Raw genomic sequence first — 20,606 nt, forward strand, 5'->3', positions numbered from 1 at the left:
TGAAAAGTCTGAGAGTCCGACATGGCAAGCTCCCGGCTTATGTTGCCCCGTGTCTGAAAATACTTCGGCAGTGGCAGGTGACAGTGGAGGATATCAGGTCCCTTCCCAGGAAGCTTCTGGGGGAGAGGATTTTGGCTTCTGCTTTCAGTGTGTCACTGGCCTTAAAGGATTGCCCAGGTTCTGTAATGAGGGAGGGGTTGCGTTTAATTAACTTGGAGAGAATCCCTTTGACGTTTAGGGGTCAAGCCTGGCTCGCTTTTCATGGAAGGCTCTATGTGAGAGGGAACCTGAAGCACCGCCCTGTGGATGATCGGGATTGTCCTAGAGCAGAGTGTGTTGGTAAAGTGGAGTCTATGGACCACTTTCTGCTCTAGTGTCCCTTTAACATAGAGGTGTATAAAAGGGTGGGGAGGGTTCTGGGCATCCCCTTTATCTATCGCATGAGTTATGCAGAGTGGATGTACGGGGCATTCCCAGCTCGCTGGGACTTTGATTTGATACACTTTTTCTAGTTAGTATAGTTGTTCGTTACTTCACATGGAACGCACGGTATCAGATTACCCTACGGAAGAAAGTCCTCCCTGTAGAGGTGGTGGTGCACGATATTCTGGGTGAGGTCGGGAAGATTCAGGGTCTTGAAAAGGGCAGAGAGCCTCGGGCGGTCTGGATAAGGGCGTGGAGGAATATCAGACCTGCCTTTGGTGAACTGTCCATCTCTGGGTGAGGGGCTCTTTCCTTATACTGTTCTTTTCACTCCCTTAGTTTTTGTTGATTAAGATCTTTTTTGAAGAAGGGCTGCTTGCATAATGGGGGCGGGGTGGTTTCTTGACCTCACAGGTTTGATGTCTGGTGTAGTGATGTGAGTGGTAGTACGATTTATTTCCCCAATTATGTCATGTTCATTTCTGAGACGTTTGCTTTTGTCTGACAGCAGATTTTGCTATATTTATTTTCGTTTTGCTGAAAATATATATATAATTTATTTTTTTATATTCTGTATATTATTTTATGTTTATTGATTGCAAGACTTTTAATAAAGAAAAAATTGGGAAGAATTCTCCTTACATTGGTGGTCAGTGGGAAGAATGTCCCTTACATTGGGGGTCAGTGGGAAGAATGTCCCTTATATTGGTGGTCAGTGGGAAGAATGTCCCTTACATTGGAGATCAATGGGAAGAGTGTCCCTTACATTGGGGGTCAGTGGGAAGAATGTCCCTTACATTGGGGGTCAGTGGGAAGAATGTCCCTTATATTGGTGGTCAGTGGGAAGAATGTCCCTTACATTGGAGATCAATGGGAAGAGTGTCCCTTACATTGGGGGTCAGTGGGAAGAATTCTCCTTTCATTGGTGGTCAGTGGGAAGAATGTCCCTTACAGTGGTGATCAGTGGGAAGAATATCCCTTACATTGGTGGTCAGTGGGAAGAATGTCCCTTACATTGGGGGTCAATGGGAAGAATTCTCCTTACATTGGTGGTCAGTGGGAAGAATGTCCCTTACAATGAGGGTCAGTGAGAAAAATGTCCCTTACATTGGTGAGCAGTTGAAAGAATGTCCCTTACATTGGTGGTCAGTGGGAAGAATGACCCTTACATTGGTGATCAGTGGGAAGAATGCTCCTTACATTGGTGATCAGTGGGAAGAATGCTCCTTACATTGGTGATCAGTGGGAAGAATGCCCCTTACATTGGTGATCAGTGGGAAGAATGCCCCTTACTGTACATTGGTGATCAGTAGAAGAATGCTCCTTACATTGGTGATCAGTGGGAAGAATGTCCCTTACATTGGTGATCAGTGGGAAGAATGTCCCTTACATTGGTGATCAGTGGGAAGAATGTCCCTTACATTGGGGGTCAGTGGGAAGAATGTCCCTTACATTGGTGGTCAGTGGGAAGAATGTCCCTTACATTGGGGGTCAGTGGGAAGAATGTCCCTTACATTGGTGGTCAGTGGGAAGAATGACCCTTACATTGGTGATCAGTGGGAAGAATGCTCCTTACATTGGTGATCAGTGGGAAGAATGCTCCTTACATTGGTGATCAGTGGGAAGAATGCCCCTTACATTGGTGATCAGTGGGAAGAATGCCCCTTACTGTACATTGGTGATCAGTAGAAGAATGCTCCTTACATTGGTGATCAGTGGGAAGAATGTCCCTTACATTGGTGATCAGTGGGAAGAATGTCCCTTACATTGGTGATCAGTGGGAAGAATGTCCCTTACATTGGGGGTCAGTGGGAAGAATGTCCCTTACATTGGTGGTCAGTGGGAAGAATGTCCCTTACATTGGGGGTCAGTGGGAAGAATGTCCCTTACATTGGTGGTCAGTGGGAAGAATGTCCCTTACATTGGTGATCAGTGGGAAGAATGTCCCTTACATTGGTGGTCAGTGGGAAGAATGTCCCTTACATTGGAGGTCAATGGGAAGAATGTCCCTTACATTGGGGGTTAGTGGGAAGAATTCTCCTTACATTGGTGGTCAGTGAGAAGAATGTTCTTTACATTAGGGGTCAGTGGGAAGAATGTCCCTTACATTGGTGGTCAGTGAGAAGAATGCCCCTTACATTGGTGGTCAGTGGGAAGAATGCCCCTTACATTGGTGGTCAGTGGGAAGAATGTCCCTTACATTGGTGGGCAGTAGGAAGAATGTCCCTTACATTGGTGGGCAGTAGGAAGAATGTCCCTTACATTGGTGATCAGTGAGAAGAATGTCCCTTACATTGGTGATAAGTGAGAAGAATGTCCCTTATATTGGTGGTCAGTGGGAAGAATGCTCCTTACATTGGTGGTCAGTGGGAAGAATGATCCTTACATTGGTGGTCAGTGGGAAGAAGGCCCCTTACATTGGTGATCATTGGGAAGAATGCCCCTTACATTGGTGATCAGTGGGAAGAATGTCCCTTACATTGGTGGTCAGTAGGAAGAATGTTCTTTACGTTGGTGGTCAGTGGGACCAATGTCCCTTACATTGGTGGTCAGTAGGAAGAATGTTCTTTACATTGGTGGTCAGTGGGAAGAATGTTCCTTACATTGGTGATCAGTGGGAAGAATGCCCCTTACATTGGTCATCAGTGGGAAGAATGCCCCTTACATTGGTGATCATTGGGAAGAATGTCCCTCACATTGGGGATCAGTGGGAAGAATGCCCCTCACTTTGGTGGTCAGTGGGAAGAATGCTACTTAAATTGGGGGTCAGTGGGAAGAATGTCCCTTACATTGGGGGTCAGTGGGAAGAATGTCCCTTACATTGGGGGTCAGTGGGAAGAATGTCCCTTTCATTGGTGGTCAGTGGGAAGAATGTCCCTTACATTGGTGATCAGTGGGAATAATGCGCCTTACATTGGTGATCAGTGGGAAGAATGCCCCTTACTGTACATTGGTGATCAGTGGGAAGAACGCCCCTTACTGTACATTGGTGATCAGTGGGAAGAATGCCCCTTACATTGGTGATCAGTGGGAAGAATGCCCCTTACATTGGTGATCAGTGGGAAGAATGCCCCTTACATTGGTGATCAGTGGGAAGAATGTCCCTTACATTGGGGGTTAGTGGGGGAATTTGGTGTCAGTGGTTACTTATCTGTGAGGCAGGAGTTTCCTTTTGCTTAAGGAACCCATGGAAGCCTCTGGAGGGACTCTAGGGTTCCACAGGACCCTGGTTGAGAAAGGTTGTATATTATCAACGAGGGATGTTCTGATAAATAGCATTTTTTTTTAAGTGTACAAGCCGCTGCAATCTATCCGGATGATTGTTCTACAATTAATCCAGTGACACTACTTAGGGGAACTCAGGAACTAATTAAAAGCTACAGTTGGCCTTTGTGGTTAACACATGTCTTGGGACGAATTGCTTATCGACAAATATCCCTACGCTTGGTCAACTGTTGAACATACGAAGTCCATAACTGTCTTTGGTCAGCAGCACTGAGAACGAGCCTGCATGGTAGTTGACTTGTACAATTTTGGGTGCGTCCTTGCTTCCTCCTTAATGCGTGATCTACATTTGTCTTTCAGACACCTAGGTTGGAAGTCCTTAGGTCTTCTTCCAGATGTAACATCTCGAATTGGCTGGTAAATGCGTCGCTTGTTACAAGCCAAACGCGAAGTGAACTAGAACCAAGCTTATGTGATGTCACCACGTTTACCATTTCCAAGGAGAACCCCAACTTTGATAAACAAGGCGTGGGTGGAACAAATGTTCCCACAGGCAGCACAGCCAGTCTTACACATCATACCCAATGCAACTCTACTCAAATTAAGAAGGAGTCCATCTCATGTGAAGAAAACGATCTTGCCAGCTCTTCCTCTCCCATGGATCACATAGAATATTTATCTGTCACTGTGAAGGAGGAATACAGTGAGGAGGATGGCAGTGGTCTCTCTGACTCTGATAATGAGGGGACGCAGAACATTGATGAAGCATTGTGTTTTCCAGAATGTGGGAAGGCCTTCAGCTCCAAGGAAGAGCTCATACGCCACCAGGCTTCCCCCTTGGACTCGAAAGGCAGCGAATGTCTAGAATGTGGAAAGTTCTTTTCAAAGAAGTGCAATCTTCGGGTCCACCAGAGGTCCCACTGGGGGGAAAAGCCATTCTCCTGCACTGAATGTAAGCAAAGCTTCTCCGTCAAGTCAACGCTGGTCAGGCACATGATGATTCACAGTGGCGAGAAACCGTTTACTTGTCCCATGTGCGGTAAATGTTTCCGGCAGAGCCAGTCGCTGGTCGCCCACCAGAGATCCCACACGGGAGAGAAACCCTTCACCTGTCCCATGTGTGAGAAATCCTTCAGCAGCAACCAGTACCTGGTGGCCCACCAGCGCAGTCACAATGGCGAACGGCCGTATCCCTGCCCCGAGTGTGGCAAATGCTTTAGCAAGAAGCCCACACTGGTTATCCACCGTCGGATCCACTCGGGGGAGAAACCCTATACCTGCCTGGACTGCGGCAAATGTTTCATCTGGAGCTCTGCCCTTGTCGTCCATCAGAAGACCCATGTGGCTGGCAAACCCTACCCCTGCTCCGAGTGCGGAAAATTCTACCGGTCGAAGAAGACGTTGATGGCTCACATGAAGCATCATAACAGAGACCTGATTGCCAGTGTGTCAGTATGATGTCCGAGGATGGAGACTTGTGGCATGTTCTCATTGGGCAGTAGAGGTGGCCTTTTCACAAAAGTAGACCTCTTGTTTTGTAGATGGAAGGTTTTCAAGATGGAAGGTTTTCAAGATGGAGGTTTGTCTTGCCTTTCATTGATGAAAGCTTGTGCCTGGGTTTGGTGTCCTGAAGAGCCGGTGATAAGAGAGAGGGAACCGTATTTTTGAAGAGCTAAGTTAGGTTCCTCCTTGAAAAAAAGGAAAAAACAGCGCAAACATAGACCTTTACATGAAATCAATATTACAAAGTGCAAACATAAGTGAAAAATTGATCAGTGGTAAAGTCCATCAAAATAAACCAAAGTTCAAAAAATATTAGTGCAAAAAAGAAAAAAAGAAAAAAAGAAAAAAATATTTTCAAATTCTTCTTCTAATATAGAGGAACTTCCACCTTCCACCCGTGAAAACCAATATCAAATGCACTCACCAGATAAAGGTGAAAAAAACGCCTCTTAGGAATTTTTATGGGATCCTACACCCTCTTTCGTATCCACTCTATAGGAATCCTCCTCTCCACCATAGGCTCCACCATCCGACCAGGGAGAAAAAAATCTCAGATAGTGTAATATTGTAAGACACCATTCATAAGTGAAATCAAGGATTAAGGTCACTCACATTCAATTCAATTTAAAAAGGCATATTTATTAGGATCAGCTTCTTCCAAATAAACAGTAGATGCAAGGCAACCTCCCACGGAATCTCACATCACAGCTCCAGGTTTCAGCAGAAGCTCTACAGAGACACCGCATATACAGATCCCAAAAGATGGCCGCTGGAACGCACCGCTCAGCGTGCGCTCCACTCACCGGAAGTGACGTCAGACGTACGGAGTACAAACCGGACGCATTTCCGGTTTGTACTCCGTACGTCTGACGTCACTTCCGGTGAGTGGAGCGCACGCTGAGCGGTGCGTTCCAGCGGCCATCTTTTGGGATCTGTATATGCGGTGTCTCTGTAGAGCTTCTGCTGAAACCTGGAGCTGTGATGTGAGATTCCGTGGGAGGTTGCCTTGCATCTACTGTTTATTTGGAAGAAGCTGATCCTAATAAATATGCCTTTTTAAATTGAATTGAATGTGAGTGACCTTAATCCTTGATTTCACTTATGAATGGTGTCTTACAATATTACACTATCTGAGATTTTTTTCTCCCTGGTCGGATGGTGGAGCCTATGGTGGAGAGGAGGATTCCTATAGAGTGGATACGAAAGAGGGTGTAGGATCCCATAAAAATTCCTAAGAGGCGTTTTTTTCACCTTTATCTGGTGAGTGCATTTGATATTGGTTTTCACGGGTGGAAGGTGGAAGTTCCTCTATATTAGAAGAAGAATTTGAAAATATTTTTTTCTTTTTTTCTTTTTTTCTTTTTTGCACTAATATTTTTTGAACTTTGGTTTATTTTGATGGACTTTACCACTGATCAATTTTTCACTTATGTTTGCACTTTGTAATATTGATTTCATGTAAAGGTCTATGTTTGCGCTGTTTTTTCCTTTTTTTCATTGTTTGTGTTGATCACAGTGCACAGCAGCAGGATAGAACCTGTATTAGAGTGTTTTACTAGGCGCAGGAAGAATTTTTTAGTTTTTTTGTAGGTTCCTCCTTGTCTATTTGAATGGTCATTCCACATTTATGGGGCGTTTTTCTCTCATCTCTATCTTCCCGCCAGCCATATACAGAAGTCTTGTTCTCCACGTAATAAAAATTTTTAAATGGTTGTGTAAGATTGATGATCGGGGGAAGCAGAGTTGGGGAGTTTGATGGTCTGGAGGCCATAAGGGTAGAAGACTCCCTTCAAGTCCCAACATGTCCATTCTAAACCCAACACCCAAGCTTGTAAGGATGGCCATGTAAGACAGACTCCATTTTTGGTTTGGTGTTGTGACTCTTCCACCACTAGCATGTTAAAATTCAAAAAGTGGGCAAGCTTCATGGACTTCTGTTGTTCTATAGAAGGCTTTGAGGACCTAATGTCCAAGAACAGCCCATGGGAAGGAGATAAGGTCCATGTGATATGTCCAAGTTGGTAGATCCAGCTGGGGGAGGTGGCTAGGCAGGCAGGGTAAGTGTGCTTTCTCTGAAAGTATGCTTCTTCTTTCAGCTACCTGTATACATAAATATTTTGTATCAAAATTGGAATTGACCAGCTTTGTCTATCAGTTTTTTTGCACATCTGTGTAACGGGGTGGGGGTCCATACTGATAGAGCTTGATGGATGGAGGGGGGGTCCATTGTTCTCCACTGTGACTTCTACCCCAGAAGTGAAGATGTTTGTTCTTCAATGGTGCTGCTCGGCCTTCATTTATTTACGACATCTGCTCTTTACATTCACTCGGAGAGGTCCATACCAGTTGCATGCAAGATAAGTCATTCGGATATATATATATATATATATATATATATATATATATATATTTATAAACAAAAAATCACAAAAAAGTGCAAATTTCTCACGTTTTTGCCCAGCCGCCACAAATAATTCCAATAGGTTGCCTAATATTTGCATTTTCCGTGATCGTCTGCTGCATCTAGTGGCCATAATGCAGAATTTTTCTGAAATACCTAAATCAGAAAAATACTACTTTATGGCCACTAGGTGGAGCTAGAGAACATAGGAAATAAACATATGATGGAAATGACAGGGATTATTTGTGGCAGATGTGCGAATGCTTGAGACATGAGCACAGCGCATATTTTTTTTCTTTAGAATTGGACCCCATTGTGTTTTTATGCATGAAATAAAAAACAAGGGACTGCTAGAAACGGAAAAAAAGAATAAGATATACAACATTTATATATCGGAGATCCACAAACCTGCATAGAAAAATGGGCTTATTCCTGTTCAGCGTAATGTTTCAACTGTGCAGTCATATGAGGCAAAGGCTATATCAAAATTGAGTGCGCTGTACATTAAATAATAATCAATCAAATAAATGCTGCTACATAAAAAATGTGCATAAATTCATTGAAATGATGTAAGTCCGCATTCATATATTAACCACTTTCCCCACCTTTGAGTCCGGACATTTTCCCCCGTTCCAGTCCGGACACTTTCCCCCGTTCCAGTCCGGACACTTTCCCCCCCGTTCCAGTCCGGACACTTTCCCCCCCCTTCGAGTCCGGACACTTTCCACCCCTTTCCAGTCCGGACACTTTTCACCCCTTTCCAGTCCGGACACTTTTCACCCCTTTCCAGTCCGTACACTTTTCACCCCCCTTCCAGTCCGGACGCTTTCACCCCCTTCCAGTCCGGACGCTTTCACCCCCCTTCCAGTCCGGACGCTTTCACCCCCCTTCCAGTCCGGACGCTTTCACCCCCCTTCCAGTCCGGACGCTTTCACCCCCCTTCCAGTCCGGACGCTTTCACCCCCCTTCCTGTCCAGGCCAATTTTCAGCTTTCAGCGCTGTCACACTTTGAATGACAATTGCGCGATCATGCAACACTGTACCCATATTAATTTTTTAGCATTTTTTTGAGACCGATAACATTTTATTTTGGTGGTATTTATTCACCACAGTTTTTTTTTATTTTTATTGCTATATAGATGAAAAAGTCCAAAAGTTTTTTTTAAAAAAGTGTTTTTCTTATAAAATTTTGCAAATAAATAATTTTTCTTCATAAATCTTGGCCAAAATGTATTCCGTTATCTTTTTAATAAAAAAAAACATTTTTCTCAATTTTTTTTAGATTTTTATTTATTTTTTTACATACTGTCACCCTAGCAGTACAGTGTCACCATAGTGACCCTGTACTACTTGTGGGGGGGTTAAAATTTTGCAAATAAATAATCTTTCTTTATAAATCTTGGACAAAATGTATTCAATTATCTTTTTAGTAAAAAAAAACCCAAATTAGTTTATAACCAAAAATTATAATTTTTCAAAAACATTTCTCCCTAGTAGTACAGTGTCACGATAGTGGGGGGTGATGAAGATTTTTTTTTTTTACACTGATTGCTTTTACAATAAAGGCTGTAACAGCAATCATTTCTCCTTCCCTCTGGCTGCATTCCTGCAACCATTGAGAAATACTGTGAGAGCTGTGATTGGTCACAGCTTGTCACATGGTACAGGGCTGTTGTGAATGGCCCTGTACCATGTGACCTCTGTGATCATTCACAGATTTCACACGTATTAAGCAATGATGTCAGAAGGGACATCTTGCTTACTACTCTTCATGTGATCACTGATTGGCCAATCAGTGATCACATGATCGGGACCTCACACAGAGGTCCCGTACGATGACCAGTGTTCCACTGTGTCTGGAGGACACAGCGGGCACCGGATCACGTTGGTGCGCGCTCCCAGGGAAGCCGCACAAGCAGGGGGCGGGGAGGCCGTTTATAAACAGCCATCTGCCCCTGCACTGCTCCCGTCCGGCCATTTATATACATGGGCCAGACGGGAAGTGGTTAAATAATAAAAAGTCCCAAAATCCAATAACACAGTGCTGTGTGCTTGAGAAATCCTGCAACGGAAAGTGCGTAGGTGTCCACAAATGCTTGACACAAAAGAAAAAAATCAGCCTCTTACCAGACACTTTTGAGATCAAACGAGCAGATGGTGTTCAGATCCCGCACTGACACCCTAATTAGCCGTATCAAGGAGATGAATGTACAACTGCAGGTTCACATGAACAAATCCATCACATCAGACGGCTCACCACACCACGCAAGGAAAGGTTTAAAAACAGAAGGAAACTTCATAGTGCGACCCGATGAACCAGCAAAGAATTTATGAAAGTATTGCACTTACATAGATAAGGTGCATAAAGACCGTGCAAACATTTAAAAGTCCCATGGTGTCAGACCACCAACGTGGTGACGTCACAGACAGCTTCGCCCAGAGATCAGATTGATCTCTTGATTGGAGATCAGAGTATCTGGTAAAAGGCTGAGCTACAGCATTCAGCTGACTTCAGCCCTCCTCTGATCCTCCTCCAGACCCTGCACCTTCAGCTCCCCAGCTTCTTCTCGGTAAGGGGGGTGCACTGTGGTGTAAGGGAGGGTGGGGGAACTCTTGACATCTGATGTAAGGGGGATTGGGGTGCTCTGGACAGCTAGTCTTAGAAATACAATCGTCCCTTTGAGGGCAACCATAATGCTGATACGGCCTGCGATGAAATTGAGTTTGACACCCCCGTACTAAGGCATGCAGGTTCAACGCACATGCGTTGCAGCACACCACGATGCATTTTGGTATGCTGCATGTCCTTTTTTATGCCCATTCCTGCGCTCCAGCAGTTTAAAATGAATGTCCTGTCCTATGGCAACTGATGTTGAGGCATGACACAATGCACCTTGCATGCACTGCGGTTCCACTAATGTGATGCCATTTAACCACTTGCCCTCCTGAGGATTTACCCCCCTTAATGACCAGGCCTCTTTTTGCTGCTTGGCACTGCACTAATTCAACTGATAATTGCACGGTCATGCAATGCTGCACCCACATGAAATTTACATCCTAGTTTTCACACAAATAGAGCTTTCTTTCGGTGGTATTTGGTCACCTGTGTGCTTTTTATTTTTTCACGCTATATACAAAAAAAGACCAAAAACTTTGAAGAAAAACAATATTTTTACTTTCAGCTATAAAAAATATATAGTAAACTCAAAGTTGGTTATAAATTTAGGCCAAAATGTATTCTGCTACATGTTTTTGGTAAAAAAAAAATCCCAATAAGTGTATATTGATTGCTTTGTGTGAAAGTTATAGCGTCTACAAACTATGGTATACATACTGCAATTTACGCCTTTTTTTGCTATACAGCGCTGCACTAGTTTAACGGACAATTGCGCGGTCATGCAATACGGTACATAAATGAAATGTACATCCTTTTTTCCCCACAAATTGAGCTTTCTTTTGGTGGTATTTGATTGCCTGTGCATTTTTTATTTTTTGCGCTATAAAAAAAAGGCTAACCATTTTGAGGAAAAAAAACAATATTTTGGACTTTTTGCTATAAAACATGTCCAGTAAAAAAAATGTAATAATCAAATTTAGTCATAAATTTCTGCCAAAATGTATTCTACGACATGTCTTTGCTAAAAAAAAAAACCAATACGTGTAAATTAATTGGTTTACGTTATAGCGTTTACAAATGGCGGGAAAGATACTGGGATTTTTAATTTTTTTCTATACTAATAATGGCGGCGATCAGCGACTTATGGCAGGACTGCGGCAGACATTCTGGCACTGGGGGGGAACTGACTTAGGGTCACTGACATCCCCAGTGACACCAATACAGTGATCAGTGCAAAAAAAACCCACTGACACTGTACTAATGGCACTGGGGAGGAAGGGGTTAACTGTGTGAGGGCAGTTTTTACTAGGGGGTGGAGGTGTGTAATTCACGGGAACACGCTGATCGGGAGAGATAAACTCTTCTCTCCGGATCAGCATGTCAGGAGCTGACAGGGGACTGACAGAAAGCAGAGCTACTGCAGCCCTGCTCTCTGTCAGTGATTGCCACTAATCGGCGGGACATGGCCGGTAATGACCGGCTGTGACCCGGCAACTGACACCCGCGGCCGTGATCGGCGGGACGGGTAGGGCGGGCACGCGCCTCGCACACGCCCCCTACCTGTTTTGCAAATGCACGTTTTAAAACGTGGTTTTGCCCAGCCATGCCGACCTGCCACCGTATTTCTACAGTGGCTGGTTGGCAAGAAGTTAAATGAATGGCACTGCAATGCACATGCGCGCCGATGTGACCCTCAAAAAATGGCCCTAGAACTCATAGAAAGGTGAAATAAAATGAAATACAATTTCTCATATACTCATATTATAATTAGAACACTATCAGATTGTTACGATAACAATACATTATTATTACTTTTTTTTATATTCAGAATATGTATTTCTGTTCTCTACACCTGGGTGGTAGTACCATAAATTAGCAGATGCATTCTTCAAAATGACCACAAGATGGCAGTGGCGCTCTGCAGAATGAGCTTCCTATGGCAGTCCTTGCAATTCTCACTGCGGCCACCTGGTGGTGGAATCAGCTGGAAGGCAGTGTGGGGCATTTTGGGAGTTGTAGTTTTCTGTATCCATGTACCTCTTTGAACTACAACTCCCATCATGCATTAGAAACTTAAAAAAAAAAAAAAAAACATGGCCAGGAGGAGCCCCTTTTTAAAGGACCATTGGCTTCTGGGTAATGTGATGGTTTGCAATGTTGTCCTGTAAGCACAAGCCCCTCCTACTGGGAGTTTAAAGGGATGGCACAGCCTGGAAGCGTACTGTTTCAGCCTAAAGGGTCTCATCAGTGTGGGGGTGGCATCACTCCTGAACCAAAATTAGGAAATTGGAATGAGGCCAGAGGAGGCGGCCCAGCTGGACTGTATTCAGGTTGATGATCCATGAAACCTACTTTTTTTTTATTATTATACATTTCTATAGCTCTGACATATACTGTAGCATTGTACAGAGATCACTGAGCTAGTCCCATCAGTCTCTGTACCAGAGGAGCTTACACTCTAATGTCCCCTCCCCCACAGTCCTATCAGTCTCTGTACCAGAGGAGCTTACACTCTGTCCCCTCCCCCACAGCTCCCCCACTGCTGAGTGGCCTTCTCTGGATTCAAAATGTTTCCTAAACTTAAAGCGGTATTTTTAATCCGAAAGTAAATATTTCCTATGTTGCTGCTTTCCAGTTCTTAGATGTGACGGCTGCAGTAGTTTTCTGCTCTACACCAGTGGTTCTCAGCCTTATCTATGGGAATGCAAAACGTATTGAAATGCTGGATGGAACTGGGTGTCACTGTTGGGGGATGGGGGTGACAGAGTGGGCTAGGGAACCCTGCAGCAGACTTGGTGGTCCTGTAGAAGAATGAAGTTTCTGGACTGGGCTGTGGAGCAGCAGGGGAGGTTGGGCACACTGTGGAGGGCCGGGGGCTCTGCAGCAAGCATGGTGACACCGTAGGAGAATGGGGGCACTGTGGACCACTATGGAAGGTTGGGGGCAGTATGAAGGCTGGGAGGTACTGTGGTAGGTTAAGGGATCTGCAGCTGGCAGGAGGCCAGGGTGAGGGAAGATTGTGGCCCAGCAGTGGCCCACAGCCTTGTGGGTGAGAACCACTATTCTAAACCATTTGTTCAGCAATGACATGGTAACATAGAAAGCTCTAGGACACGGGTGTCAAACTGGAGGTCCTCCAGCTGTTGCCAAACTACAAGTCCTATGAGGCATTGCGAGAGTGAGTTACAAGCATGACTTCCAAAGGTAGAGGCATGATGGGACTTGAAGTTTCGCAACAGCTGGAGGGCCGCCAGTTTGACACCACTGACCTAGGCCATCACTGTTATATATTATGACTTCATAAAAATTAGATCAGCTTTTAGGAACAACTCATTTAGACGTCCCGCCTTTTCAGAGCTTGCAAATGTTTTCTTGCACAGGTCTCAGGATGTCCATATTTCTCCATGGAGAAGTGGGAACATTTAGAAGGACACAAGGATCTCTACGCGGACGTTATGGTGAAGAACCAAACGCTCGTCACATCACCGGGTAAATGGAAGTTGGGGTTTCTGGACAGATGCTATACTTTATTTTAGAATAAGAAGGAATATCTTTTTCCAACAGATATAACTACAGATGAAGAAACTAAATATCAGAATAGTCCAATTAAAAAGGAACCCCTCTCAGATAAAGAACATCTTCCCAACCCTGACATCTACACGTCATGTACGATGTGCAGCTACTCATCTGAAAGAAGAAACTCCCTCAACTGAAGAACATCTCCTCAATTCCGGCATCTCCATGCCAATAAATTTTGCACAGTATCCAGCTACTCCTATCATAGGGGAACCCCTCTTAGTTGAAGAACATCTCTCCTACCCTGACATCTCCATATCTACAATGCAAATACAATGTTCGACTACACAGATCAAAGAGGAAACCCCTTCACCTGAAGAACATCTCCCCCGGTCTGTCATCTCCATACCAACAAATCATGCACATTGCCCAACTACTCATATCAAAGATGAACCCATTTCAGCTGAAGAACATCTTCCACACACTGTCACACCAGTATATCATACGTACCATCCAGCTACTTGTATCCAAAAGGAAACCACCTCAGCTGAAGAACATTTTCCCCGCCCTGACATCTCCACTCCTGAATGTCCTACAGAATGTGCAGGTTCTCGGACTAAGGTGGAACCCCTCCTGGCTGAAGAACATAACCCAAATGCCAATTGCCACACCTACAGGTCATGCGCAAAGTCCAGCGGCTCATATTACAGTGAAACCCCTCGAGTGTAGAACATTACCCACAATCCAACATTGCTGAATCCCATCTGCAGTCACTAAAAGAGTTACTTTGTTCTGAATGTGGGGGAAGTTTTACCCAGAACCCGGAGCTTTTGAATCAAACTCACAGTGGAGTGACAACACATGTTTGTCCTTCATGCTGGAATAGCTTGAGAAGACAGTCGAAACTTGAAGACCACCACCTGAAAGAATGATTGTCCTGCTCCAAGACAGTTCTCCGAAACTATGACCCCATTCACCACCAAAAAGTACTTGCTGAAGTAAACCCAAGTTTTTGTACTGATGGAGGAAAATACTCAAACAATAACTTCACCCCTGCCCATCAGAGAAGTTGTTCTGAAGAAAGGCTTCATACTTGCCCCATCTGTGGAAAGTCATTCACCCGAGCCTTAAGTCTCAGGAAACACAAAAAGGTCTACTCTACAGAGCGCCCTTATGCCTGTTCTACCTGTGGGAAGTGTTTCCGGACCACAGTAGGAAGCCGAAAACATAAGCAGATTCATGTGGGCCTCAAGCCTCACCAATGCGAAGAGAGTGGTAAATGCTTCGCCAGCAAAGCAGACCTCGTCATCCATGGAAGGATTCACACGGGGGAGTAACCATTTCCTTGTTCTGAGTGTGGGAAATGCTTCATCAGCAGCTCAGCGCTGTTTCAGCATCAGAAGATCCATCATGCCCTGCGGCCACATTCTCGCACCGAGTGTGGGGCATGCTTTGCCTATCCATAACAGCTAGTCAGACACTGTGAAACACACACAGGGGAACGGCCGCACGTTTGTGCTGAGTGCGGAAAATGTTTCAAGTGCATCACTGACCTGGAAAAGCACCACAGAACTCACACAGGACATAAGCCTTATTCTTGTGCGGAGTGCGGTAAAAGCTACTCAACCAGCTCATATCTCATTGTCCATCATAAGATCCACCAGAGAGAGAGGTCCTATTCTTGCACCGAGTGTGTCCTTCGTACACAAGTCCTTTCTCACCAAACATCTAAAAATCCACACTAGGTACAGGCGCTTTTGCTGTATAGAATGTGGAATATGCTTCAAGGAAAATCACCACCTCATTGAGCATCAAAGTGTGCATAGCAAAGAGAAGTTTTACCAGTGCCAGGAGTGCGGGAAATCCTTCATTACCAGCACCAAACTCTTGGCACACCAGAGAAAGCATGTGGGAGAGAAACTGTACTCTTGTGCTGAGTTACGGAAGGGGTTTATGAGCCCTGCCTACATCTCCACACCAAGAGGTCATACAGTACTTCCACCTACTCATACTCAAAAGAAAAACTTCTCAAATGAAGAATATCCTCCCCACCCTGACATCTCCACACCTGAATGTCATGTACAAAGTAAAGATTTTCAAATTAAGGTAGAAACCCTCTTGGCTGAAGGACATCATCCTCATTCAGACGTCACCACACCTACAGGCCATGCACAAAGTCCAGCTACCTATATTAAAATGGAACCCTTCTTGGCTGAAGAACATCATCCACATTTTGACATCACCACACCTACAGGTCATTGGCAAAGTCCAACTGCTCATATTAAAATGGAACCTCTCTTGGCTGAAGAACATCATCCACATTCTAACATTGCCACACCTACAGGCCATTTGCAAAGTCCAGATACCTATATATAAATGGAACCCTTCTTGGCTGAAGAACATCATCCACATTTTAACATCGTGACACCTACAGGTCATGCACAAAGTCCAGATACCTGTATTAAAATAGAACCCTTCTTGACTGGAGAACATCATCCACATTTGGACATGGCCACACCTACAGGTCATGCACAAAGTCCAGATACCTATATTAAAATGGAACCCTTCTTGGCTGAAGAACATCATCCACATTCTAACATCGCCACACCTACAGTTCATGCACAAAGTCCAGATGCTTGTTTTAAAATGGAACCCTTTTTGGCTGAAGAACATCATCCACATTCTAATATCATGACACCTACAGGTCATGCACAAAGTCCAGATACACATATATATATATATATATATATATATATATATATATGGAACCCTTCTTGGCTGAAGAACATAATCCACATTCTGACATGGCCACACCTACAGATCATGCACAAAGTCCACCTACTCATATTATGGTGGAACATCTCTTGGCTGAAGAACTTCATCCATATTTGGACACGGCCACACCTACAGGTCATTCACAAAGTCCAGCTACTCGTATAAAAAATGGAACCCTTCTTGGCTGAAGAACATCATCCACATTGTGATGTCACCAAACCTACAAGTCATGCACAAATTTCAACTACTCCCAATTATAATGGAGCCCCTCTTGACTGAAGAACATCATTCACAACCTAATATTTCCAAATCCCAACACTGTACATAATTTCTAACTATTGGAAGAATCCCTCACAGCTGATGAACATCCTCCATGCTCTAACACCTCTGCACCCCAACTTTGTACAAAATTTCCAGATAATTTTTTTAAAGGAGGAGCCTCCTACGTACAAAGTTGTAGCTCCCACTGGCAATGAGATGTCCAATAATAACATGGCAACAGGCTCAACTGAAAAAGATTTTCCAGAAACCAATGAGCTTTTGGAAAACTATATGATGTCATCAAAAGAGTTTGTTTGTTCCAATTGTGGGGGGGGGGGGCGTTTCACTCAGGGATCATCAGAAAGGTCATGGTGCTGAGGTAGCATGTGCTTGTCCTCAGTGCTGGAAATACTTAAAAGGGCAGTCAACCAGCCCGTATCTCATTATCCATCAGAGGATCCACCAGGCCCTATTCTTGTATGGAATGTGGGAAGTCTTTTGTGCCCAAGTCTTCCCTCGCCGAACACCATAAAACGCACACCACAGGCAATTGTTTACCAAAAACCCCCAACATCGAAGAGTACACCGCGAACTGAAACTTTACATATTTCAGGAGTGTGAGAAATCCTTCACTTCCAGCACCAAATGCATGAGAGAAACTGTGGGAGAGAAACCGTATTCTGGTGCTGAGTGTGGGAAGGGTTTCATGAGCTATGCCTACCTTAGCAGACATTCGCAAATTCCTGCCAAGCAGAAGATGATCGAGGAGCCGGTTCGGTGGGGTTGGGGGAATCTTCAGGCAGGCTCTTGATGGTTGATTTTGTGATTTGGCTAATGTAAATGACCTGAATGTATGTAAATAAGAATAAATGGACCACTTTAACAATTTTTCCGTGTGGCTTTTAGTAAAAAGAAAAGGAATAATTGGGCTTTTTAAAATAGCTGAGGACACAAGTTGCCTTCGATCGTTCCAGCATGCAGCGAGTGAAGTCAAAACAACCCATTCCTGCACCTTACCTGTTGGTCAGTGAAGCCACCCACAAAAGCAGTAGACGCAGGGGTGTCAAACCGGTGGTCCTCCAGCTGGTGCGAAACTACAAGGCCCATCATGCTTTGAACTTTGGGAGTCCTGCTTGTAACTGTTCACCTTGCAATGCCTCATGGGACTTGTAGTTTGGCAACAGCTGGAGGGCCACCAGTTTGACACCCGTGCAGTAGAGTAAAGGTGGGCCTGGGAGAGGTTGGGGCTCAGATCTCCACCTTAGAAACTGGGTGCATGCCATGTGGGCTTACTAAACTTTAGGCCCTATTAATCCCTCTTAATTACTGGAAAGAAACCAGGCAGCATATACTGTAATGAATGTCTCTTTTTTTTTACCTGGTAGGTGGTGCAGCAGTGGTTAAAAATACCTGTGCTGGCACTAGGAGAGCCAGACCGCTGCTCTCACTCAGCCTAGCTCTCCGATGCTGTCAGGATACTATGGGAGGGAGAGCAAATCTGATAAGAGCAGTGCTCAGTGGGGGCATTCCAGACCGCAGGAGAGCCAGGCCGCTGCTTGTGTGCTCCTTGCTTCAACAGTTAGCTGATCAGCAGCCACTCTCAACCAACGTTTCTCTGGGGTAAATAGAAAAAAAGGCTGCTCTAGAGCAGGGGTCTCCAAACTTTGGCCCTCCAGCTGTTGAAGTACTACAAGTCCCATCATGCCTCTGCTTCTGGAACTCTGTCAAGAGTCTTGCAAGGCCTCACGGGACATGGCCACTATAAAACTCAATTGGACCTTCTTTTGCCTTAATGAAGTCAGGAGTCATACTGTACACCAGGTTTTCTCAACCTATTGGCCAAGAAGAACCCTTGGAATCAATTTTAGGTCCCGGAGAACACCTGCAAAAAGCATTTTTTTGTTGGGGGGCAGTTTGGAAAAATGCAGGAACTATCAAAAGAAGGTAAATCAGTCAGAGCTCAAGGAACCCTTACCAACCTATAGAGCAGGCATTCTCAACCAAAGTTCCATGGAAACCTAGGGATCCTCCCGAGGTTCGTTCTGGTGGTTATTTGACCTTCCATATGCTGGTGCCTTCATAGTTCGAGCAGAACCAGTAGCATGACACCAATGGTCTCTTTAGCTGACTGTAAGGGTGGCTTTTTAACCAGCACTTTAAGCTCTATAGGTTGGTAACGGTTCCTTGAGCTCTGACTGGTTTACCTTCTTTTGATGGTTCCTGCAATTTTCCAAACTGCCCCCCAATGAAAAAATGCTTTTTGCAGGTGTTCACCGGGACCTAAAATTGATTCCAAGGGTTCTTCTTGGCCAATAGGTTGAGAGAGCCTGGTGTACAGTATGACTTCTTCTTGGCCAATAGGTTGAAAGAGCCTGGTGTACAGTATGACTCCTGACGTCATTACGGCAAAGGAAGGTTCAACTGAGTTTTATAGTGGCCGTGGGTTAACTTTTACCCCTGGTTCACATCTGTGCGGGTAGTGCCGCAGCGGATCCGCAAAAAAATCTGTGCACCAGCACAGAGGAATGTGGACCTGCAGGCAGGTGCCATTAATTCTAATGGCACTTCGCCCGCACTGGAAATCACAACCGTACTGGGAACCGAGGTTCTCGTGCGGGCTGCGTTTTCCAAGAAGTGCAGGGACTTCTTCCCTGCGTGTCCCGGGGCACGGGAGTCCATTCAAATGAATGGGCTCTCGTGCCCGCGCCAACAAAATTTACCCATGTAAAATCTACAGGTCCCAAGTCCTGTGTCTCCTTTTGCCCTGGCTAACCCAATGCTCGCCCTTCCATGGTCCTGCAAATTCCGCCATGGTTCTGAGCTTGGCCTCAGTAGCAGGTTGTATCTATAGCTCCAGAGATGCAGTGTTTACAAAATGGATATCTCTTAAAAATTTTTTTTTTTTTTTTAAATTTTGCAATGATTCCTGAACTTGAACCTTTCACCATTGTGGCAATCATAGAAAATGGCTCCTGGGCATGAATGAGATAGCCCAGTACAGGTGTTGAAGATCACGTCACAGGATTTGTTGCCCTCTAGGACTGGGGGCGTCCTTAAGCCGCTACAAGAAACCAACAGGGAAGGGCGCACCAGCCTAGTTCATTATCCCGCAAAATATCGAGAAAACTATCCTAAAACGTACTCACAAACGTGAATAAAGATGGCTCACTAAGGCCGGGCATACATGGGTCGAAATTCCACCGATTTTTTTGTCCAAAAAGTCCAGACCCAAGAATAAATTGGCCGATTTTTGCTCTGTTAGTGGGGTCAATGGCACCGGCCAATTTTCGTGGTTCCTCCCCTTTTCGGTGATTGGGCATGTTGGAAAATTCATGAAAAACGACCAATTTTGGACTCTATGGTCAAATCGTACGATCGTTTTTCCAAAAAGAATATGTGCATGAGCCATGACCTGGAAGGAACAGAAGTTTCACCTGTTATATGGGGTAAACTTTATGACTTGGTCGGCCGATTTGTGACCAATCGGATTACAGAGCGAACGTTTTTGATTTTCGGACAAAAAATTGTTCGGAATTCGACCCATGTATGGCCTGCATAAGCCACTTGTCCATAGCTCTACAGTCCTAGACAGTACGGAGGGACTGGTTGACGTGTTTTGAAGGTTGCGGGCTCTGAAGAAGGCGGTACCTTCGAAACACGTTGGGAAAGTTTTGAGCCCCGCAGGGTCCCCCCGTACCATTGTGGGTACCTGAGTTTTCCCAATCGCCATATACAGTTGCAAGAAAAAGTATGTGAACCCTTTGGGATTACGTGGAGTTTTGCATGAATTGGGCATAAAATGTGCTCTGAACATCATCTAAGTCACAACAATAGAAGAACACAGTCTGCTGAACATAATACTACACAAACATTAGATGTTGCCAT

General features: G+C 44.7%; 1 protein-coding gene across 4 annotated transcripts in view; it reads left to right on the top strand.

Annotated features, from left to right (window-relative positions):
- The window catches only part of LOC149453494 (uncharacterized), a 20,911-nt gene extending 7,041 nt beyond the window's left edge, over nucleotides 1-13,870 (top strand). For 2 of the 4 annotated variants that reach the window (XR_016314687.1, XR_016314686.1), the window contains exons 5-6: nucleotides 4,009-5,227; nucleotides 13,550-13,870. Coding sequence is in view for 1 of the 4 variants with exons in the window: in XM_089688494.1 (XP_089544620.1) it covers nucleotides 4,009-5,106 (1,098 nt within the window). In the remaining 3 variants the exon portion in view is untranslated. Of the gene's footprint in view, nucleotides 1-4,008; nucleotides 5,573-13,549 lie in introns of those variants that run through there. The other 2 variants (XR_016314688.1, XM_089688494.1) reach the window with 2 other exon arrangements.
- Nucleotides 13,871-20,606: the final 6,736 nt, after the last annotated feature.

This window comes from Staurois parvus, unplaced genomic scaffold (genome assembly GCF_062004578.1).
Source record: "Staurois parvus isolate SC_StPar_1 unplaced genomic scaffold, SC_StPar_1.0 ptg000449l, whole genome shotgun sequence".
NCBI classification, from domain to species: Eukaryota; Metazoa; Chordata; class Amphibia; order Anura; family Ranidae; genus Staurois; species Staurois parvus.